Here is a 21,482-nt window from a genome sequence, read left to right on the forward strand (position 1 = left end):
TGTTTTTTTTTTGTTTTTCTCCGGTACCGGGAACCGAACTCATGACCTTGCACTTGCCAGGCAGGCGCTTTTGCCGCTGAGCTAAATCCCCAGCCCCTCCTTTGCTATATTTCTAAATAAACACTAATAATCTGCCCTTTACACTAAGTTTGCTGTTCTTTCAAACAGTCTATCCAGCTATAGTAAAAGGCTTAATCTGAACTTATTCTATGATTCAGTTGTAGAGCTTCGGGGGATTGTTTTCACTCTTTGCCTCCCAAAGCAACACTTGAGCAGATTTATCAGTGCCGTAGTGAGGATTCTGGCTGTTGGTCAAGTCCTGAAGTTGCTCATACCTTTTGCTCTGTAGTCCCCCTATCTTTCTTTTGGGTCATTTGGGTCATTTCTAATCCTGGAGAGTAAATTCTGAGTAGTTCGCATAATGAAACAATAGTGATGGAGATATTAAAAGCAAGTATTTATATTACTGGTAATGTGCAATGTACAATTTAATTCTCACAGCAGTATTATAGGGGGAAGATACCATTGTGATTCCAGTTTTAGAGGTGAAAACATGAGACAGATCTAAAGAGTTATAGTATTATAATTCAGATAAACTGTAACTTTACAAAAGTGACTGCTCCTTTCTGTTGAAGGCTTTCTTTGGGGGAAGAGTCCTCACTTTTGGTATGAAGTACACTGTGCAGAGAAGACAGGGAAGTGACAGGGGTTTGGGTAAAGAGCAGGGATGTAAACTTTGAGGAAGAAGTAGTTCAGTTGAGGTCTTTAGTAGGATAAAATGAGTATAAATTGAAAAAAGATAATGCGAGACTTTAAGGTATTAAGAAATGGCTAATAGTGTATACTTAAGGAAATGTTATTTTGGAAAACCTAAACAAACTCAAGATGGGTGATTTTCATAATTGTAATGATTTTATAACTCCTTCAGCATCTCTGTTCCGTTAACCATGTCTATATTTAAACTTTTCCAGTTTATAAGCTTTAATATAAAGCTGTTTTGCATAAAATGAAATAAATTTGTAATTTTATATTTTGACATGGATATACTAGCTGCATCTGTTCAAAAAGCAATTTTGGGTACCATTTTACTGTTGCAGATTTACTTGTAATTTATGTCTATTTTACATTGTTTGTTCATTTTCTAGTAAACAAGACTGTATCTATGTACTTTAGTCCCTAAACCTTATTTGTACTATTAATATGTATTTAAGGGGGTACACACTACACACCAAGTATGGTGTAACTGTTGAGGACAGAGCAATAAACACAACACACATAGCTTCTCCCTGACCAAAGTCAGACACTGTTCATGTTACAGGGAACATGACCTGGAAAGGAAAGTGGGGGTGTCTATCCAAGGAGGTAATGACTAGCAAAGACTTTAATCTGATAGAAAGAATGATTTGGATTGGTGAAGATGGAACAAATGCATTTCAGGCAGGCCTGAACAGACAAAAGATACGTATTGAGTACTCTGACTTACTACTAGAAAAAGTGCCACAGGCTAATAGGCAAATCTCAAGAGGATAGACAAATATCCAATAAGATTTCAGTGTTTTTAGTAATGAGAAAAGTACAAATTTAAACTAGTAATACACTCTTTGTCTTTGGTTTCCCTCTGCAGTTCAGGCTGGCCACCACAACTCAGAGGTGATCCTCCTACCTCAGCCTCCCAAGTGCTGGGATTACAGGAATGTACCACCTCACCCAGCTAGTAATACACTATTCTGTACACATCAAACTGGCAAGTTCTGGTGAAGATGTACAACAATATATGCACTGCAGGTGGAAGTGTAAGCATTTGACACTCTACTTACTGCTGCATCCCACATAGCTCTCTGCTCCCAGGGAAAGACAGGATAAAGAAATAAAGATGAGAGACAAAGCTGAGGTCAGGTGGAGTGCTCTTTCTCCTGATGGGAGGAAAGAAACGGAACAGCCGCTGTAGGGGCATTTATTTATACATTTAACAAAGTATTGCAGGACACAGTTGCCCAGCAACTAATGATGGGAATGGTCTCAGGCAATGTATTTCTCTCAGGACTGAAGTGGCTGAGACATGTGACCAATTTCCAGCTTCAGCCGCTCCCTACAATTTACTGAAGCGCAGGTTTGAAATTATACTTAACTTCTAAGAACCAGCAAATTGACTTGAGTGAAATCCTAGAGAAACTTGTGTTCCTGAGTACCAGAACATCTTACAGCCAAAATTTGGAGACTCAAAGGTCCCTCAATAGTGTAACTGATAAATTACATTTATACATTGGAAAACTACACAGCACTCAGTCCACATAGGAAAAAAAAAAGGTGTCTTGCAAAGATAGGAAAGGCACAGATTACTTATGTATTAGAACAAATGACTCTATAAAGAAAATAAAAAATTGTTAAAGTAATATAATTCTAATATAGGACATAGTCCTGATAGTGTAAACATGGGCTATTAGCACTGTCTCTCTCTCTCTTTTGAAGAAAGCAAAGAAAAACCCCAAATTACAGGAAACATCCTATTACGAGGAAGAGGGAGGGAAGGAGAAAAAGGAACGTAGTCACGTATGGTATATACTATAAAACAAACCAGCAGACATAAACGAACTGTAAAGACAAACAGTAAAATATACCAGAAATAATAATGACAAATGTAAACAAATGAGGGTACAGCAGTTACTAAACTGCATTAACAGCATTCAGCTATGTATTCTGCCTAAGAGAAATACCAGAAAAAGGCTCATAGAGAGGCAAAGAACTGTGTAATACATACCTACTTATTAAAGCAAAAACGTGTTTTCAACCGTCAGAATTTTCCTAGGGATTTTTTTTTTAAAGGTTAACTCTTCTGATACTGCCTTTACCTAATTTTCCTCCCCAAAGTTGGATTACCAATGAATTTAAATGTTAATTCTAAAATATTCCCGTATTACTTTGTTATAATCATTCATGCTCTAATTAACAACACCTGAGAATTTCCTACCTGCTTCTGAGGAGGCTATTATTTTTTTAACCAGTTGTTCTAATGTTTCCATTTCCTCAACTTCAGTGAGGTTGAACTTATTTCCATTTTTGTTGATCATACGGATTTCTTCCTTTATGAACAATCCATTCCATCTTTTTGTCCATTTTTCTACTGAGCTGATTGTTACTATTTTTTTATTTTTTTGAGGCAGGTTCTTACTATGTAGTTTCACAATAGCCTTGAACTCACTATGTAGCCTAGGCTGGCCTCAAACTCACAGCAATCCCCCTGCCCCAGCCTCCTGAGTGCTGGGATTTCAGGCAGTTGTTGCTGTTTTAATTGTAATTTCTGTTACAGTTACAATTACTTTTTTCTTTTCACTGCTGAAAGTACAACTCATAATTGTGAGACAGAGCTCTAATTCTTTTTTTTTTTTTTTTTTGAGACAGGGTCTTGCTGTATAGTGCAGGCTGGCTTTGAACTCACTGTGTAGCCCATGCTGGCCTTGAACTCACTGGTGATCCTCCTGCCTCAGCCTCCCAAGTGCTAGGATTACAGGCATGTGCTATCACACCTGGCTCAGAAATCTCTTAGTTTATAGAGTTAAATTTTAAAATTTAATTGGTTCTTCATAAACACACAACAAAATTTAAAAATTATACTACCTTATTTTAAAATAAATCAAAATAGAGTAACATCACGGTGTTTATTTTTTATAAAATACATTTGCAGAATTGTTTCTTCACGGGTGCTACAAAAATAAATATAAAACAAATATACACGTTTACATATGTTACTTATAACATAAATACACACTATTTACATTTCAAAAATTCCAAAACCACAGCATGTTTTTATCCATGATTCTCAGTATGTCTAAGAAATAAGGAAAACAATAAAAGTACAAACACACCACACACCATTTATATTTTTGCTTTTAAAAAACTGTTCAATACATATATATGAACAGAGTAAGTTTGCAGGTGATCCTCAGAGCAAAGTTACGCATCCTGTTTTATTTTATGATCACTGTATTCGGTAAGTGACTCCAATTTCATTCAATTTTGTTCTCAGTATATATCCTTTATGGTATAGATTTAAATTCGATTTAATAGAAAGGCTTTCTGAAGTTAAATTTAAAAAGTCACTTTATTTGAAAGCCAACCAGAAAGTTATTTATTCAACACAGATTATGTGAAAGTTTTAATCAAAGACAAGTAGGAGTTGGATTAGAAAACATTGAAAGGATAGAACGAAGACACTGTAATTTCTGCTTGATGTATTCCGGTAACTTATCATGTTCTCCATACCTAAGTGCAACAGGAGAAAAAAAATGTAAAAAACAAATTACTTGGTTTTTATGGGAGTACCAAAATGCCTATTTTTTAGTAATTCTTAAAGAAAAAATGTATACAATTATTTATCAGATGCCTTAATCAAGAGAAACAATGTTTCTTTTACAAATAGAACAACTTCTAAACATTCAAATAAAAAGAAAAATTGATAAAATACTGAACTGACTATAATCTTAAAGCAAGCTATGACTAGATTCTTCTTTAAAATAAAGCCCTACTGCTAAAGAAAACATTAAGATAAAAATATATTATCAATCTATTTCTATTAAAAGCTAACAATTTCCAAATGATCATAGCAAATAAAAATCTCAGCATTCATCCCGGGAACACAGGTTCTACTCGTTTTCTAGCTGTGTCTTTCTACTTCCTGGAGCCTCTCACTGTAAGTATGGTTCTTTAAATGATGGTGCTAAACATAGGTGTATTTAACAAAAAAGCAATGAGTAAAGATGGCCACATATTGTGTCTACCCCAAGTATTTCCACTACAATACGTAAACTTCTCATGAAGTAGCATTGTCAGTACCTTTCTTTATACTTGATCTTAGCAAAAAGGCCAAGAAGCAAGTACCTTTTTTCAATAAGTTCTAAATAAGGTTCTTGCTGCTGCCAGATTCCCTATGTTTAGTGTGATGACTGGAACAGACTCATATAGCATGGACATAGAGTTCTCCCTTGGTATCGTTGGAAGCCCCTAGACACCAAAATCCTAGGATGCTCAAGACCCTCGTATGAAATGGCACAGTGTTTGCTTGTGAAGTATGTACATTCTCCTGTACTTTAAAGTCATCTCTATCTAGCCAGACACATGCCAGCCTGGGCAGCTTAGTGAGGCCATGTTTCAAAATAAAAATTAAAAATGGTTGGGATATAGCCCAGTGTTATAGCACCCCTGGGTTCCATCCCCAGTATCAAAATAAACTATAGATTATTTGTAATGTCAAAAAAAGTAAGTCCTACTAAACAGCTAAACTATATTGTTATGGGATAACAAAAAACGCTGTGTGTGCTCAGTACAGATGTAATTTTTTTCAAATATTCAACCTCTAGCTAGTTGACTCGTTAGATGCAGTACCTATATATACGAGGGCTGCCTATTCACATTCAAAAAAGTCAAATGTTGATCACTTACATTAAGGAATACAGCCTTTCTTTTGGAAAAATAATCAAGTTATCTCCTAAAAGGCTGTTTTTGTGTGTGTTCTTTTAAGCAAACACGTATACTAAGGGTCAACCTCATTAGGCTATAGATGAAAAGGCTACAAAGAATCTAACCATTGAGGTGGATTACGCCTGGATCATTCATACCAATTGCCCTGCATTAATGCAAACAATCATAAAGCATGCATTACAAAGACTATGAACTGCTAAAAGTAAGGAAAAGTTTAAAGAATAATATGACTGCCCAAAGACAGTATACTACCTCATCAAATCGTTTACTTCAAAATACACAGAAAGCAAAATTATAGAACAGGGCTGACTCAATGAGTATTTGAAGAACTTACCTAGTTGTCTGACCATCTGGTGATGTGTAACTGATAGAAGATACTCCTGCCTGGACCACCAGCTGTGACCCATCATTAAACTGAACCCACACAGCTCCACTAGTTAACTAGAAAAATAATAAACATCAGAATGACTATATAGTAGAGGACCTGAGGTTCTGAAAAGGCATTTAACAAGTTTTCTAATAGCTACAAAAAACTTGCTCTAGTAACTATAAACTGGGGGCTGTCTCAGAATTGAGAATATCTGTGTCTTTTCCAGATTATTTCTTTAATACCTACAGCATTATAATATTAAAATTATTCTAAGTGAAAGCTGGGTGTGGTGGTACAAGCTTGTAATCTCAGCACTCAGAAGGCAGAGGCAAGAGATTGCTGTGAATTTAAGGCCAGCATGGGCTACATAGTGAGTTCAAGGCCAGCTTGAATTACATATCAAGACCCTGTCTTGAAAAAATAATTTTTGTCTTTTTGTTTGTTTGTTTTTTTGTTTTTTCTCTGGTTCTGGGAACCGAACTTACGACCTTGCGCTTGCCAGGCAGGCGCTTTGCCGCTGAGCTAAATTCCCAGCCCCAATTTTTGTCTTTTTGAGATAGGGTCTCACTGTGCGGTTCAGGCTGGCCTTGAACTCACTTTGTAGCACAGGCTGGCCTCGAATGTGCAATGATCCTCCTGCCTCAGCCTCTGGAGTGCTGGGATCACAGGCATGTGCTACCAAACCTGGCTAAAAAAATTCTAAGTGAATCCTGTTTCCCATAATTTCTGTTAGGAATCTGTGTAGGTGTTTTTGGTTTTTCCCCTTCTCTCCACATAGAATTCCACACCATTGTAAGAATGGACTCAGGAATAACAAAAGCAACTCCCTGTCCTTAAGTGACAAAAATTTGTCCCTCACCTGAGAATACTGCATCAAAGTCTTTAAAAGTACATCTTTTAGTCATTAATATTTACAATGTGCTACTCCAAACAGACGCACATGAAACAGAGAGAAGAAAAAAAAACATGGACACTGGAATCACACAGACCTAGGTTTACATCCACACTGCCTACTTATAGGTGGTATAATACTGTTATGAACACTGATTTCACTATCTTTAAGAAGTGATAGCATCAACTTCACTGTTACTCTGTGAGATAAGCTAGACATTGTATGTGGAAAACACGGTGCCACACAACAAATAATACATATTACCTAGTCCCATAAAGTGCTTGGGTGCACTTTACCTCCCTAGGCAGGTAAAAAGTACATGTGCCATGCTCAAGTGTCCACGTTTCAAATACATGTACATTCATATCTATGAAAAATTCTCAAGTCTGAAATCTATGTGCACTCAACTTTTCAAAAAATTCCTTTCTTTTGCCAGATGAAAGTTACTCTAATCATATATAGTTTCTAAAATTAAAATGCCCTAGCTGAGTGTGGTGGCACATGCCTATAATCCTAGCACTCAGGAGGCTGAGGCAGGAAGATAACCATGACTTCAAGGTCAGCCTAGACTATATAGTGAGTCAAGGCCAGCCTGAACTACACACATAGCAAGAACCTATCTCAAAAAATAAAAATAAAATAAAATACCCTGGACACTATTCTCTATTCCTGACAATTATCTATTATTATAATCTTTACTTGCTATTTTTTATTTACTTTTTTTGAGACAGGGTTTCAATATTTAGCCTCAAAACTTGCAATCCTCCTGACTCAACCTCCTAAACGCTGGGATTACAAGTTGCACCCAGCTATGACCTCTAAAATCAACATTTTCAATGATATAATCAATATAAAAAAGTATAAAATCATCCCAATGAGGAATCAGAAAAATAATTTTTTGAGAGGGCAACTGTCTAAAGTATGTGAAAGCCAAAAGAAATTCACACTGAAGAAATTGAGGAATTTCCCTTTCCTAGAAACTTCTCACCTGGGTAGCCCAACCAACATTTTTCACAAAAACAGATTTCAGAAGCTGTGCTGATTTAGGAAGACCATCTTTTGGACTGTTAGAAGAGATGTTTGTTCCTGAGGCTGTAATGGCATGACCAAGTCCTTCAGATGTAACTACCTATAAATAGTAAAAGGGAAGAAGATATTATTCCTTAGTATTTTGACAGGTTAACTTATGACTATAAAATTACAAAATACTAGTTAGCTTTAAGTAAATTTTAAAAATGGTGCTGGGGATTGAACATAGGGCCTTGCACATGCTAGGCAAGTGCTCTACCTCTGAGCCACACCCTAACTCTTTATAAACAAAAAGTTTTAACTTACAGTATAACCATTTTTTTGAAAGCAAGGAACATACAGAAAAGAAAAAAATATTCATACATTAGCTGTTCTCATTTTGATGGATTTCTTTCTTTTTTCCCATTGTTAATAGGTGAAGTTCCTAGCCTGGGAAAGGCCCTTCAACTTGTTCAAAAAACTAAAGAAGGCCTTTGAGTTTCAAATAGACAGGCGATGAGGCTGGTATGACAATAAAGCCTTCCTTACAGTCTTTACTTTGGTGGTGCTAAGGTTCAAAGCCAACAACCTGTTCATGCTAAGCAGGCACGCTCCCTCTAAGCTACATCTCCCCATCCGTAGATTTTAATTTTATATGAAGGGCATCTAGCAATCACTGAATGGTTTAAACTATAGAAGTGGCATACATTTACTTACAGAAGGATTAAGTACTGGAGCCTGTGCTGGAGAAGCAGCACTACTCAAGATCAATTTACTCAAAGATGGTCCATCTCTCACTGAGCAGCGTGCATCCACAGGAGAAGCTGGTAAAGCCTTAGGTGAATTAGTACAACCAGGTTTTCTGAAAGAGAAAGCAATGTTCAAATATATTCCCTTAAAGCTTTCAAGATACAGAAAACTAAAGAATGTAAACACCAAACGAAAAGAAAAAAAAAAACAAAACCACATTTTAGCTACATGTTTAAGATTTTCAAACATTTACCTTCCTACAATTATGGGGAAAAAGGGTGCACTTCTACTTTTCTTTTCCTCTTCTGAAATTATAGATTCCAGTGCTAAACAAATACGATGACCCTATTTTAAAAGAAGAGTGCTTTCTGTCAATATTTCACCTGTATAATTTGTAATCATTATTAGTTGCAATGAAAAAACTGAAAAGCAGGTATGTACCTCATTAGCATGGTCTATATATATTTTTATTTCCTCTTTCAGGCTATTAACTTCATTTTCATGTTTTAAATTGTAAGATTTCCCAGTCTTTTCAATCACTTGAATAAAATCCTCTGTTTTGTGTATTTTTGCTCCTAAAACAGAAGCAGAAAACTGCTATTTTGTAATTTATTTCATTGCCACTCTAGTAATAATGGCTTTAAGATCAAGATGTCATTTATATTCATTTATTAACCATTAATAAAATAAGATTCTCAAAAGTAGTCAATAAATATAGGCCATCCACTTTTCTTTTTGGAATTTTAAGTCTGATACATTTATGATTTTTTTTCATTTATGGTATTTTTAAAATCACTGTTCTCACAGGAAAACATAATTCAAGGATAGGTATAAAGATGCATGTATACTGTGTAATATGTGTACATATACACCCCTTAAAAAAAGGAGCTCTACAATTAAAAGGTAAATTATCCCTACAGAATATCTACAAAATGAGTGTCTTTTTAGCTACATTTATAATTCTATAATTCCATCAGAGTTTCTAATTAGAAACAGGGTATTGGTCCAGGCATGTAGCTCAGTGGCACAAGTGCCTGCCTGGCAAGCACTAGGTCCTAAGTTCAATTCCCAGTACCAAAAAAATAAATAAATAAATAAAAGTAACTGTCATTTTCTGAGCCCGGCGTGGTGGAGCACACCTGTAATCCCGGCACTCGGGAGGCTGAGGCAGGAGGATCTTTGTGTGTTCAAGGCCAGCTTGAACTGCATAGTGAGACCATCTCAAAAAGACAAAAAAAAAAAAAGAAACAGGGTATTGCTTATTCATGCAATTTGTATATCATCAAACTTAATGCTGTTAAATTGGAGCTGGTATGAAAAGAGGACTAATATACATATACATAAATTATTTATAGGAAGGTATATGTAAATACTGGTTAATATGATCTGACATGTAGTCTACTGTGCCATGTAAATATATCTGTGTATGTATATACGTATCTCAAGAACTTGCAGTAGTGAATTAAACACACATACACTATGCTACTCAATTAAAAACAAAAGGAAAAAATGTCATTTCTAAACAGTACTTACCATCATAAAACCAAACCTCAAAATCAGCATCAGGAGAATTCTCCATCAAAATACATTTAGCATATTTTGTAAAATAGGTGATTTTCGGAGATTTAGATCTTACGAGCTGTACAAATCTGGAAGCATATTGGTATTTTTTCCAGTATTTTTCTAAGGGGAGAAAAATTACTCAGTATTTAGGAAAGAAAGTACTTACATAAAGGTTTATTATCTGTTTTGATTTCTAAAAGGGATTTCTACTTCTAAAAGTCACCTCCATGATGTCTTACTATTCAGTACTTATTTCCGCAATCCATAATGTCCAGAAACTGAGCCAGGAGTGAAGTTTGGTTAGCCACGATCATTTTTGTACCACAGTGATGATTTCAAAAGTCAAAAACTAGACACCTGATGTTGATTTTGTAACATGATTCTAGTCAATTAGTGACTAAACAAGTACACAAATTATACATGTAATATTTGAGTACTATTTCACAGGTATTTTCAAACAAACAGAATGAAGGCCAGGCATGGTGGTACACATGGAATTACATGGTAATTCCAGCTACTCGGGAGGCTGTGGCAGAAGCATTGCAAATTTAAAGTCAGGCTGGTCAACTTCGTGAGACTCTCTCTTAAATCTTAAAAAATTAAAAAGGGCTGGGTATATAGATTGGCATTTTCCCTGCTTAGGTTTAATTCCCAGTAAGCTAAAAAAAATACAGTACCAGTGATATAACACAAAGACTCATAAGGTACACCAAATGTCATAGATTTAAAGTGCAAGAATATGACCAGACAGAAGCCAAGAAATTTATAACCTAGCACATCAACAAGAATAGAATTTATGCACATATAAATCTATTATCTAAATTTACTTCGTAGTATATTTACATACCTGGTAAATTGTCAAAGCTGTACCTAGTGATGTTGTTAGTAGGTGACGGTGGTCGATCAGTAAGGGGAAAGCCTCTTCCATCATTTGGGTAATACACGGTGATCTGCCAAAAAATGTTTAAGATTCCTAATCAGAGGCACTATTAAGATGCACTATGTTGCCAAAAGTATAAAAAGTGTTCAAATGTGAAACATAATTTTACAGAAAAATATTAAAATACTCTCTAAAAGGGTTTTTTTTCATTTGTTTTGCTTATTAAACTTAAACCAAGACTTTAGATTGTATGACTAGTTATTTATTTCTGTTTTATAGTGTTGGGGATCAAACACAGAGCCTCATGAATGACAGAAAAGTGTTCTAACATTGAGCTACAGTCTCAGCCCTATAATTATTTTTCAAACTGCACTGATTTATTAAAATATGTTTAGCATGTTACTTTGGTTTTTGAATTCCAGAGACACTTTCATATTAGGAAAGCTGATTTTCAACAAATTTAAAGATTTCAGTGTAAAATAAATCGAAATGCTAAATGTTTAAATGATTTGAAGTTGCAAAGTTAGTAAAATAAGGACCTTACCATACTCCCATCACTAGATATTTGAAGAACTTCTTTCACATATTCTTGAGATGTATGCTCCTTTAAAAGCTCCACACATACCTCCTCTGAATCAAGTATGCTCACCTAAAGAAAAAACAGAAATCACTAAAAAATTTCCTTGTTAACTAGAATATCTCTGACACACAGGATGCTTAAGTGAATAGTACTTAACCATAGCAGAAGTGAATAATGAAATCAAAATAAAACAGCTGCTTCACTCCCCAGGTTAGACTGAGGTACACTTGAACACAACTGTGAGGCAGAAGGTGCAAAGGTGAGGATGTATAATGAAGTGTGAAATAATAACCAGTGAGCAGACGGTGGGGTGGAGAACAAGGACTTTGAAAAGACAATAGAAAGCCAAACAAAGGCAAGAGTGAGAGAAGTGGGAAACATAACTGCATGAATCACCATTTCTACTTCACATATGATAAATTTTGAACTCTCAATGTGCATACTCCTGTTCTTTAAAAGTTTTAGTTGTTAAAGTTATAATAGGTATTGTGAAAGGGAAAGGAAGTGCTCAAAAGGAAAGAACAACTGGGATGAGGGAAAGGAGAAAAGAAGGGAAAAAATATATACACAAGATACCTAAGATAATTGTACTACAAATTTCTGTTGGTTTATTGAAATGAACAGTTAATGCTCAATTTCTTTTCACCAATTTTGCATGCTTGTATCTGTTACTTTAAAGATAACAATATGCAATCTGTTCATTTATCATCTTGTTTTGAAATTCTGTATTTTTAATGTTTTTACTTCTGTTCTTTTTAAAACAAAAAACTTTAAAAAAATAAATAAATGTTATATTTTTTCATTTGTCTTTTTGAGACTGAATACAGAAATAAAAACTGAAGAGCTATAATAAGTATAACTCACTAACTGGAATTGTGGGTAAATTAATATTTTAACAGTTTATAGCCAATATTTTAAAATATTTTCCATTCAATAATTTCTCATTTTTAAGTCAATAATTTAAAATTCAAAACTCTAAGTATCAATTCACCATTCTTAAAAAGCTAGAGTGAAGTCAGTCATTTTTTTTTTTCCGGTACCAGGAATCAAAGTTACGACCTCGTGCTTGCCAGGCAGGCACTGTGCCGCTGAGCTAAATCCCCAGCCCCCAAAGCTAGAGTGAAAAAACAGCTATTTTCCATGAATATCAAATATCTTTTCCCTTTAAATAAGTTTATCAGGTAACATATTCCAAAGTCCAAGGACATTACAGGGAACTAAAAAATATTTTCTTAAGAATTATGTTATAGGAAAAACATCAAATAGCAACTTAAAAAACATACGTACCACTGCCTTTTTGGTTTTCTGTCTGATTGGTTTTAACCTGTGAGCAGTCAAAGGAGGTGTAATGCTTCTTAACGAATGTTTTTGATGACCAAATGTTGGCTCCATATCCCTAGTCTTGCTTTGTTCAGAACGAGGATCTAAGCCAAAAATAGGTTCTTGCTGAATTATCTGAGGTTTACCACGAAGTCCAGTCATGTATTTCATGGTATTCGGCTGTTTTACAAAATGTGCATCATCAGAAGCCTCAGAGCCTTTTCTGGCTCTCGTATCAGCCCAGGCATTTCTTGATGCGCCCTGCAAGTCTGGATGGCCCTGGAAACCTCCATGTGGGCTAATGCTGTTGTGCTCAGTAGTTTCTCTTAAATGCACTATAATACACAATGAAGAGAGCAGTTTAGCAAATAACTAACAAGCTACTTCCAGTGTTGTGCTGATTAAACAATATCCTTTAAAACAAAAGAAATTCTAGTAAGACAACAGGGTACTGTATTCAGGGTTTTTGTTAAATGAGTCCCTACTGCTTCTACAGCCTCTACTGCTAAGAGGAGGGGAAAGGGGTAATATGAGCAATAGATATGTTACTTTATTCCACTGGTCATATGCATATAGTCATTATATTATATATATAGTTTGTAACACTGCTATATACCTTATACACAGTAAAATTTATTCGAAGACATTAGTAAAAAAAGAGTTCCTAATTTTTCTAATAGTTTAAAATGTGACGTAAAAAGATAATAGCTTCAAAAGGACACTGTAAGCCAATCTCAAAGGAATACCTTTATAGTATTTCTAAGACTAAGAAAATGCTAATCATAGAACTGAATGTTTTGTTCAAGGCAAAAAACTTGTCACTGTAGCCTTAGTATTATTAATGTTCAATATTATACATGAATTTGAACTCATTTTTAAAAAGTTCTTATTAAACTTTACTATTTTTAAAGGACCTTGAATAATTAAATTATATAAAACTGTAATTTTCCTATACTCAAAAAATTGTATTATGAGTATTTTCTTAAAAGGTTTTGTAGGGATCCCCTCCACTCTATGATGGAAAATACTATGTTTCAAATAAAATATTTTAAAAATACAGCAGCACTACATTATTATAAACAAAGTTATTTCTCAGACAAGTCTGCATTCTCGAAGAAAAACACCTGTGAGCACAACAGAAGTGCAAGATTAAGTACATCCATGGCAGGTTTACATGAACATGAAGTATCTCCCGCAAGAAAACAAAAAGATTAATTTTCTTTTGGGCTTCTGAAAATCATCTACATTTCTTCTGAAAAAAAAAAAAAAAAGGACTGGTCTCCTGAGATGACATAAGAACTCTGATTAAATTACACCCACATTCTGCACTCTTTGTGAGGTAACCCAAGACTTGATAAAAAACATCTCCTCCTCCCCATATGTTTCTTTTTTATTCTTTTTTCCATCATTATTCCCCAATCTGTTATGTTCACGAATGAGGAGTGTTTAACCGTCAAGTTCTTCATCTATAAATAATGACTTGGATGACAGCTGCTTAAAAATGTTTTAAACAAAACAGATTTTAGTAGCTGTATTTTTTATGTGAGGTCTACTGGCAGACTAAAAGTTCCCTATCAGCTTTTACCCAAAAATAAGGTCTACTCTTCTATAAAGGAGGTACATATGAGTCATTTATAGGAAAATGGATTTGCCTTGAGATCATAATGTTAAGTGAGATCAATTAGGCAAACAAGCTTAACTACTGCATGGTTTCTCTTATATGAGAATACATTAAAGAACAAAATAAAAGACGATAAAAAACGGAGATATGGCTTTTGCAAATGGGAAGGAGATCAACAGAGACAGGAGGGGTGAGAAGGGGAAAGTAATTTAAAAATATTAAGATGTATTATGTACATGCACCAACTCCCCACAATGAATTACTATATACTGTACATATATAATATAAAATTTTTAAAGTGCAATCATCTTTTGCTTATGTAACGCACACTGAAAGGTGCTTATGCTAGAGGCTGCAAGAGTAGCCAGCTTAAGGAAAAGGCTCTGTGTGAGTGCTGCTGGGGTTGGTATCCCAGCTCCTCCTCTTAATGGCTGTGCAGCATGTGCAAATTGAGTGCTGTACACAGTTTACTCATCTGTAAAGTAAGCATAGTGACAGTATCTTCCTCATCTGTTTCTTTATGAGAATTTAATCACTTAATCACATATGCTGAGTATTAAGCTCTGACTTACAGTAAATATCCAAAATATGTGAACAGTTTTATTATTGTAATACAGTTTTACTAACACTTACTGGAAATGTTTTATTTTAAGAAAATGAAATAGAAAATTCCAGTGCTTATTAAGTATACAGGTCATTAATATTTAATTAAATATTCCATTAAAAACTCACCATTCAATTGCAGATTACCAAACCACTGCTGTACCATTTCCGTCTGAGGTGTTTGGTCTGAAAATGGAGGTTTACCTGGACACAGGTGATTGGAGCTAATGGGGGCAAAAAAAATTCCCATAAACTGAAAAAAAATTTATCAGGCAACTTTTTCTTTTTTTTTGATGCTGGGGACAAACTTAGGACCTTACACTTGTTAAACGTGTACTATATCAAAACTACATCTCCAGCCCCAAGGTAACATTTTACAGTAAAAATATTAAAGAGAAAGCTAAATACCTAATTGCTATTTTACATAACTATCAAAACCAGTATGTGCATAGTTCAATTATCTCTCAATTATCAATTAACATGCCAAAAGACCATAAAACACCAAAATGTTTTTTTTTTAAATAATGTTTCTATATTGCTACTGCCCAAGCATAAAAATCATAACTAGATCAAAAAACCTTAGTTACTACAAAAATTAGTTTTCACGATAGAAAGTCAGTAGCATTATTTCATCATTTAAGCTCAACTTCTCTATGTGTACAGTTATCAGCAGGGTACCTCAGGGTTCAGAATTAATATATATATACAGTGCTGTGTACTGGAGACCTCTTCCATTTTAAAAAAAATGGAACTTTCAAGTTACCAAGAATTATACATGCTATAAACACGAATACATACTTTTAAAATGATCTTAATCATAATTTAAAATTACTACTCTACTTTTCTTCCTATAAGAAAATTAATGAAAAGTGCCTCAGAAACATCTGACAAGTGTTTTAGAAAGGACTATTTGCCTAAAAATATCGCCTTATTTAGGTGATGCTTCACATTTTGCTAGTACAATGTTTACAGGAAATGCAAACACTTTTCAAAGAATTATACTTACAGTGCTTGATTGTGATCCAGTCTTTCAAAAGATCCAGATTCATTGGATGTTTTCTCTTTAAAGAAGTGGAAAATATTGTCATTATGTTCATTTTCTTCCACTCCCAATCTTTTGGACTTTGCAAGCATTTCTGCTGAGTGACATCGTTCGATTGTACTTGTTTTTGTCCGAGATTGACTATTAGAACTGCTTGATCTGTCAGAGGAATGGGCCCTACGAAGGTATCGAGAATGAGGCCTTTCTTCTGCATCCTGGATTACTCTTCCCCTTCTATTACTGGTTTCTTCTTGATTTCCCCACTGACTACAAAAACTGCTTCCATCTCCGGAAGAAAAGTCACTTGAACTTTTATTCCTTGGAAATATAGTCATTTTATTTGGGAGTGGTTGACCAATTACAAGTTTTCTTCTGTCAAATAAACTTCCACCGCTGGAAGAAGCAGTAAGTGCAGTAGAAATTGTGGCATGTCCACTATCAATTGAGTCTTCTACAGTCCCTAAATCTCTACTTTTTGTTGAGGCATTTCGAAACATAAAAGGATGGTCCAATATTGAAGACAGACTTAAACGATCTGCTGGATTTCTACGAAGTAACTGGTGAATAAGGTCCTTGGCCTCTCTTGACAAAAAAGCTGGCATTTCATACTCTGCCAATACCACTTTATTTAATGTGTTCTTGACTGTGTCAGTGTCAAAAGGTGGTCTCCCGATAAGTAACGTGTAAAACATACAGCCTAAGGACCAAATATCTGATTCAAGTCCATGTGCACTTCGAGTTGCAATTTCTGGTGAAATGTAATTAGGAGTCCCACATAATGTATAGTGCTTTTCATGAGGCATCTGCAACTGAGTTGCCAGCCCAAAATCAGCAATCTTGATATTCATGTTACGAGTAAGTAAGAGATTAGAAAGTGTGAGGTCCCGGTGTAATATACCATGGGAGTGAAGATACAATAATCCTGTGATGATCTGGTGCATAAAATGTCGAGCTGTGAGGATGCAAACAAGAATTTACAACTGAGAAAATCTGGAAGTCAATGTTTTGAATACATTATGAAATAGGTATATATGCCAGAACACTGTTAAAATACTAGCTCAAAACTTGGATTTACCAATCAAAGTATCACTCTGGTTGTATAACAAATTGGTGAGCTTTCTATATAGAGTTAAGAGAAGCTAAATTTTATTAGCAACTTGCATGGTAAGGGTAACCAGAAGTCTATAATAACTAAGAAAAGTAACTGTTCTTAGTTGCACAAGCAATTCATAAATACATACTTTTTTTTTTTTTCCCAGTCCTGGGAATCGAACTCACAACCTTGCGCTTACCAGGCAGGCGCTGTGCTGCTGAGCTAAATCCCCAGCCCCTCATAAATACATATTAATTGTAAAAAACAAAGCTGCAGCGATGCCTCCTAAACTCTCCCAGATAATATTAACTGGGAACAATTCCTATATATTCTTTTATACTTTTCTTCTGCATGTTTACATACATTTAAATTTATAGGCACATTTTAATAACTGTTTCTTAAAAATAAATTTGTATCAAAATATATAATTTCACCACTTTTATCTCTACTTTACAATATTTCTTACAAATATTTCAGCCAGGCATGGTGGTACATGCCCATAATCCCAGCACTGGGGAGGCTGAGGTGGGAGGATTACTTTGAGTTCAAGGCCAGCCTGTACTTCAGAGAGACACTGTCTCAACCTCTCCCCTCAAATATTTCCGTGCCAGTACCATAGATCTTTATTCTACTTAATTCCTGTTAATGCACATATGGGTCATTTCTAATTTTTCTAGCCTACAAAAAATATAGCAATAGTGTTCTTTTTTTTTTTTATTTATTAATTAAGTTTATTGGTACATTTTAAATATACATAATGATCACTTTATCATAAGGACTTTGTACCTGTACATGACTTATCTCAGTTCCTCTTTTATTTCCCATTCCCTTAACCTCCCTTGAACCTCTCTTCTTTTAAATGTCTTCCTTGATTGGATCACTACTATCAGTTCCTTTTGAGTTAATCCAGGAGAGATTATCTCAGATTGTAGTGATCCAATCAAGGAAGACATTTAAACTTCAGTGATAATGCAAGTGTATGAAAACATAAACCTATTGATGTAGCAATAAGTGTTCTTATACATGCTTGTTTTCTTAAGTATATGTATGGGGGTTTCTCTACAGTACACTCATGATGTAGAATCACTGGGCTGAAATTTAGGAAAATTTATTACTTTCACACCTTGCCAAGTTATTCTTAAGTAGGCTATATTTTCATGTATCTCCCTGCTAATATTAGGTGGGCTTCAATCAATGAGTAAAACGGTACTTCATCATTTTAGTAGGTATCCTAAGATTACTATTAAGTTTGAGCATCTTTTCATATGTTTATTGGTTATTAATACTTTGTTTTCTATGTATTATCTGTTCACATCCCTTTTCTATCTTTTTATTTCATTATGTTTTTTATGCATGCCTTTTTTATATAAAATTTCCAACCACGTATATAAAATGACTATATACAAAAATTACTATATACATGACTAACTACAAAAAATGTATATATGACTACATATAGGTTCTTTTCTTTTTGGAGGTGTTGTGGATTGAACACAGGGTCTTGTACATGCTAGGTAGGGACTCTACCACTGAGTCACATCCCCAGACCATTAGTCACAAATCATACAAATATTTTCTTTGTCTCTTAACGTTATTGAGAATTAACTGATCATTTTTTTCCTTTATGTATTTTGCTTATTCTCTTGTTTACTAAGGGCTTTTAAATTATAAAATACTCTGAAAAATTGCATAATCATCAATATGTATATGGAATGTTTTTCCAGTTTGTATTCCTTTTTCAGAATACACTTCTAATAATGGAATTGAGTTAAAAGATATGAACATTTCTATAATTGAATGCATATGATCAAATTATTCTGATAGATATAAATGTATAAAAAGCCTATCAGCACCCCTCTCTCTTAGCTATGTGCAATCTTGGCTAACGGGAAGATAACTTAGTTTGACAATATATGGTCTTTATTTGGTTTTGATATCCACTTTAAAAAACTGTAAGATATGGGAAATTTGAAACTGACTTTGTCTTTCAGAGCAAGGCATAATTAGGTATGATAATGACTTTATGGTTATGTTTTTTTTCAAAAGTTTGTATTTTATAAAGACATATACTAAACTATTCATAGACAAAAAGACGTCTATGATTTACTTCAAAACTGAGTCAGAAGGGTAAAAACGGTGTACATAACTCCATAGTTTTTGACAGCTGAGTGATAAGTTCAAGGGGTCTCATTAATCATGTTTCACATTTTCTAAAGTAAATGTTTTCAATGGTTGTGCTTGATTAAGGGCTACAGTCAACAGTGGCATTTTTAAAAAGTGGCATGTTTTAAAACTTCCTAGATTTAAAAGGTGAATAGTAAATTGCTACCACTAACTTAATTTAAAATGTTTTGGGATAGAAGGCTAACATAGTTCTCTTTTTTTTTTCTTTCTTTTTTTCCTCATTTCTGTAACAACTTAATTCCTTATAAGTAACAGATTTTTTGGAGGTAAAGCCTAATGTAATAATTGAAATAACTTTACTAAATATTACAAAGTAGCACATTCTTCAAAACCACACTTTGAGAAGTAGGATGTCTACTTACTGAAAAAGGAAGACACTTACCCTCATTTTCTGAGAAAGGTTTCATTCTGTTCTTTAGATACCTGTTCATTTCTCCATTATGACACATTTCTAAGACCAGGTAGACATAATTGTTATCTTCAAAATAGTTATAAAGCTGAAATGTGAAAGGGTGTAATAAATTATAAAATACAAAAATTCAGTCTCCTTGGCTACTTGTATAAAACATGAATCTCATAGCTGGGCCAGACGGCACACAACTGCAATCTCAGCTACTCCTACGGCTGAAATGGGAGGATCACAAGTTTGAGGTCACCTGGGCAACTCAGTGAAACTTTATCTCAAAAACTAACAAACAAAAATCTTGTACCTTACCTCTAAGATAGATGGGTGCTTCAATTGGCAATGTATTTTCACTTCATTTTGGACTCGCTGTATCATTCCAGCTTTGTACATGGCCTTTTTATCTATCTAAAGATAACAAGTTTCAATATTGACAATAAACTTTCAACTATGGAGTTGTGAAAAGTCAACTTTGACAACAAAGTATATTTTCATTTAAAATAGTCCAGGTAAAAGTATAGTTGTCTAACCCCCCATCCCATGTCTCTGCTGAGTGTGCCCAAGGCATTCTAACATCCTGCTTCAGTAAATTATTAGTAAAACTGTCCTATCCATAAGGAAAAGAAAGTCCAAATATGTCCAGCCAAGTTTGAAAACCAAATACCCTTTTTCCTTTCCCAGGAGGTTTAAATATAGTAAGTCTTAATTTGCTTATATGTTATTTCTACTAGACTGATTTCTAACAATCAAGAATAGTATTTTGGGTTGTTAAAGAACTACCGCAACTGTATTATTTTTATTAAAAGTTACTTATTCGATTTCTACCCAGAACTCCAAGTATGCGTAATTATAATATATTCCAGGTGTAGTAAACCTTAATGAACAAAGAACACTTAAGCAAGGTCAAGGCTCTCATAAATGTCCTTAAGCTCAAGTGCGGAACTTGCCATTACTGACTCTTGCCCATGCGCTACATTCTTTACACTATAATCAAAGAAAAGACTGGTAGGTAATGCTGGCACAAGCCTGTAATTCCAGCACTCAGGAAGCTGAGGCAGGAGGATCACTGCAAGTTCAAGGCCAGCCTGGGCTACGAAGTGAGTTCAAGGCCAGCCTGAACTGCATAGGGAGACCCTGTCCCAAAAAAAACAAAGAAAAGGCTGGTAGGTAAGAAGTCTGTGACATTTTAAACAGCAGCGCCGCCCCCTTACTTGCAAAGTACAGAAGAAACGCCGATTAATATATCCTTACCATTTTTATCGCAACTTCCAAACCCGTGTGAATGGACTCAGCTCTGTAGACACCAGCAAACGATCCTTTACCAAGCAGATTTCCAACTTTAAAATCCTTAAAAAGTAAAGATTCGGTGTTACGACTCACGGGAGTAGAAGGGAAGGGACTGGGAAAAGCTACAATAAGTCAACAGGGTATTACACCTCAATACAGCAGGTGTCTGGGGTAAAAGGCATGGTGATGCCTCGCGGGGCTCCCTGCGCTTGCAGGCCGGGCTCGCGCCGAAGCACCCCAACAATCTGGCTCCTCAACGCACTGCAGCCGCAGCGCCTCCTCCCATCTCCAGCCCACCCCGGGGCCCAGGCAGGGCCCGATCCCGCCGCGGCTCCCGCCGGGGTTAACCGCCATCCCTCGGGAGGGGGCGGGGACGTGCAGGCTCAGCGCGGCCGCCGGGCGGGACCGGGC

General features: G+C 35.1%; 2 protein-coding genes across 3 annotated transcripts in view; one reads left to right on the forward strand and one right to left on the reverse strand.

Annotated features, from left to right (window-relative positions):
- The window catches only part of Mfsd8 (major facilitator superfamily domain containing 8), a 28,723-nt gene extending 25,558 nt beyond the window's left edge, over positions 1–3,165 (forward strand). For both annotated transcript variants that reach the window (XM_013515334.1, XM_013515335.1), the window contains one exon: positions 1,625–3,165. In XM_013515334.1, the coding sequence (XP_013370788.1) occupies positions 1,625–1,715 (91 nt within the window). In that variant the 3' untranslated portion in view covers positions 1,716–3,165. The remainder of the gene's footprint in view (positions 1–1,624) is intronic.
- Positions 3,166–3,642: 477 nt separating this feature from the next.
- Positions 3,643–21,482, reverse strand: part of Plk4 (polo-like kinase 4) — an 18,302-nt gene continuing 462 nt past the window's right edge. Inside the window, exons 2-16 of the mRNA XM_005386739.2 lie at positions 21,036–21,131; positions 20,097–20,192; positions 19,764–19,878; positions 16,069–17,056; positions 15,192–15,286; positions 12,806–13,173; positions 11,483–11,587; positions 10,906–11,008; positions 10,029–10,178; positions 8,937–9,070; positions 8,749–8,840; positions 8,463–8,607; positions 7,726–7,866; positions 5,810–5,916; positions 3,643–4,260 (exon numbers count right to left, since the gene is read on the reverse strand). Coding sequence (XP_005386796.1) covers positions 4,158–4,260; positions 5,810–5,916; positions 7,726–7,866; positions 8,463–8,607; positions 8,749–8,840; positions 8,937–9,070; positions 10,029–10,178; positions 10,906–11,008; positions 11,483–11,587; positions 12,806–13,173; positions 15,192–15,286; positions 16,069–17,056; positions 19,764–19,878; positions 20,097–20,192; positions 21,036–21,131 — 2,838 coding nt within the window. The 3' untranslated portion in view covers positions 3,643–4,157. The remainder of the gene's footprint in view (positions 4,261–5,809; positions 5,917–7,725; positions 7,867–8,462; positions 8,608–8,748; positions 8,841–8,936; positions 9,071–10,028; positions 10,179–10,905; positions 11,009–11,482; positions 11,588–12,805; positions 13,174–15,191; positions 15,287–16,068; positions 17,057–19,763; positions 19,879–20,096; positions 20,193–21,035; positions 21,132–21,482) is intronic.

This window comes from Chinchilla lanigera, unplaced genomic scaffold (genome assembly GCF_000276665.1).
Source record: "Chinchilla lanigera isolate Chin_1 unplaced genomic scaffold, ChiLan1.0 scaffold00027, whole genome shotgun sequence".
Classification (NCBI taxonomy): domain Eukaryota; kingdom Metazoa; phylum Chordata; class Mammalia; order Rodentia; family Chinchillidae; genus Chinchilla; species Chinchilla lanigera.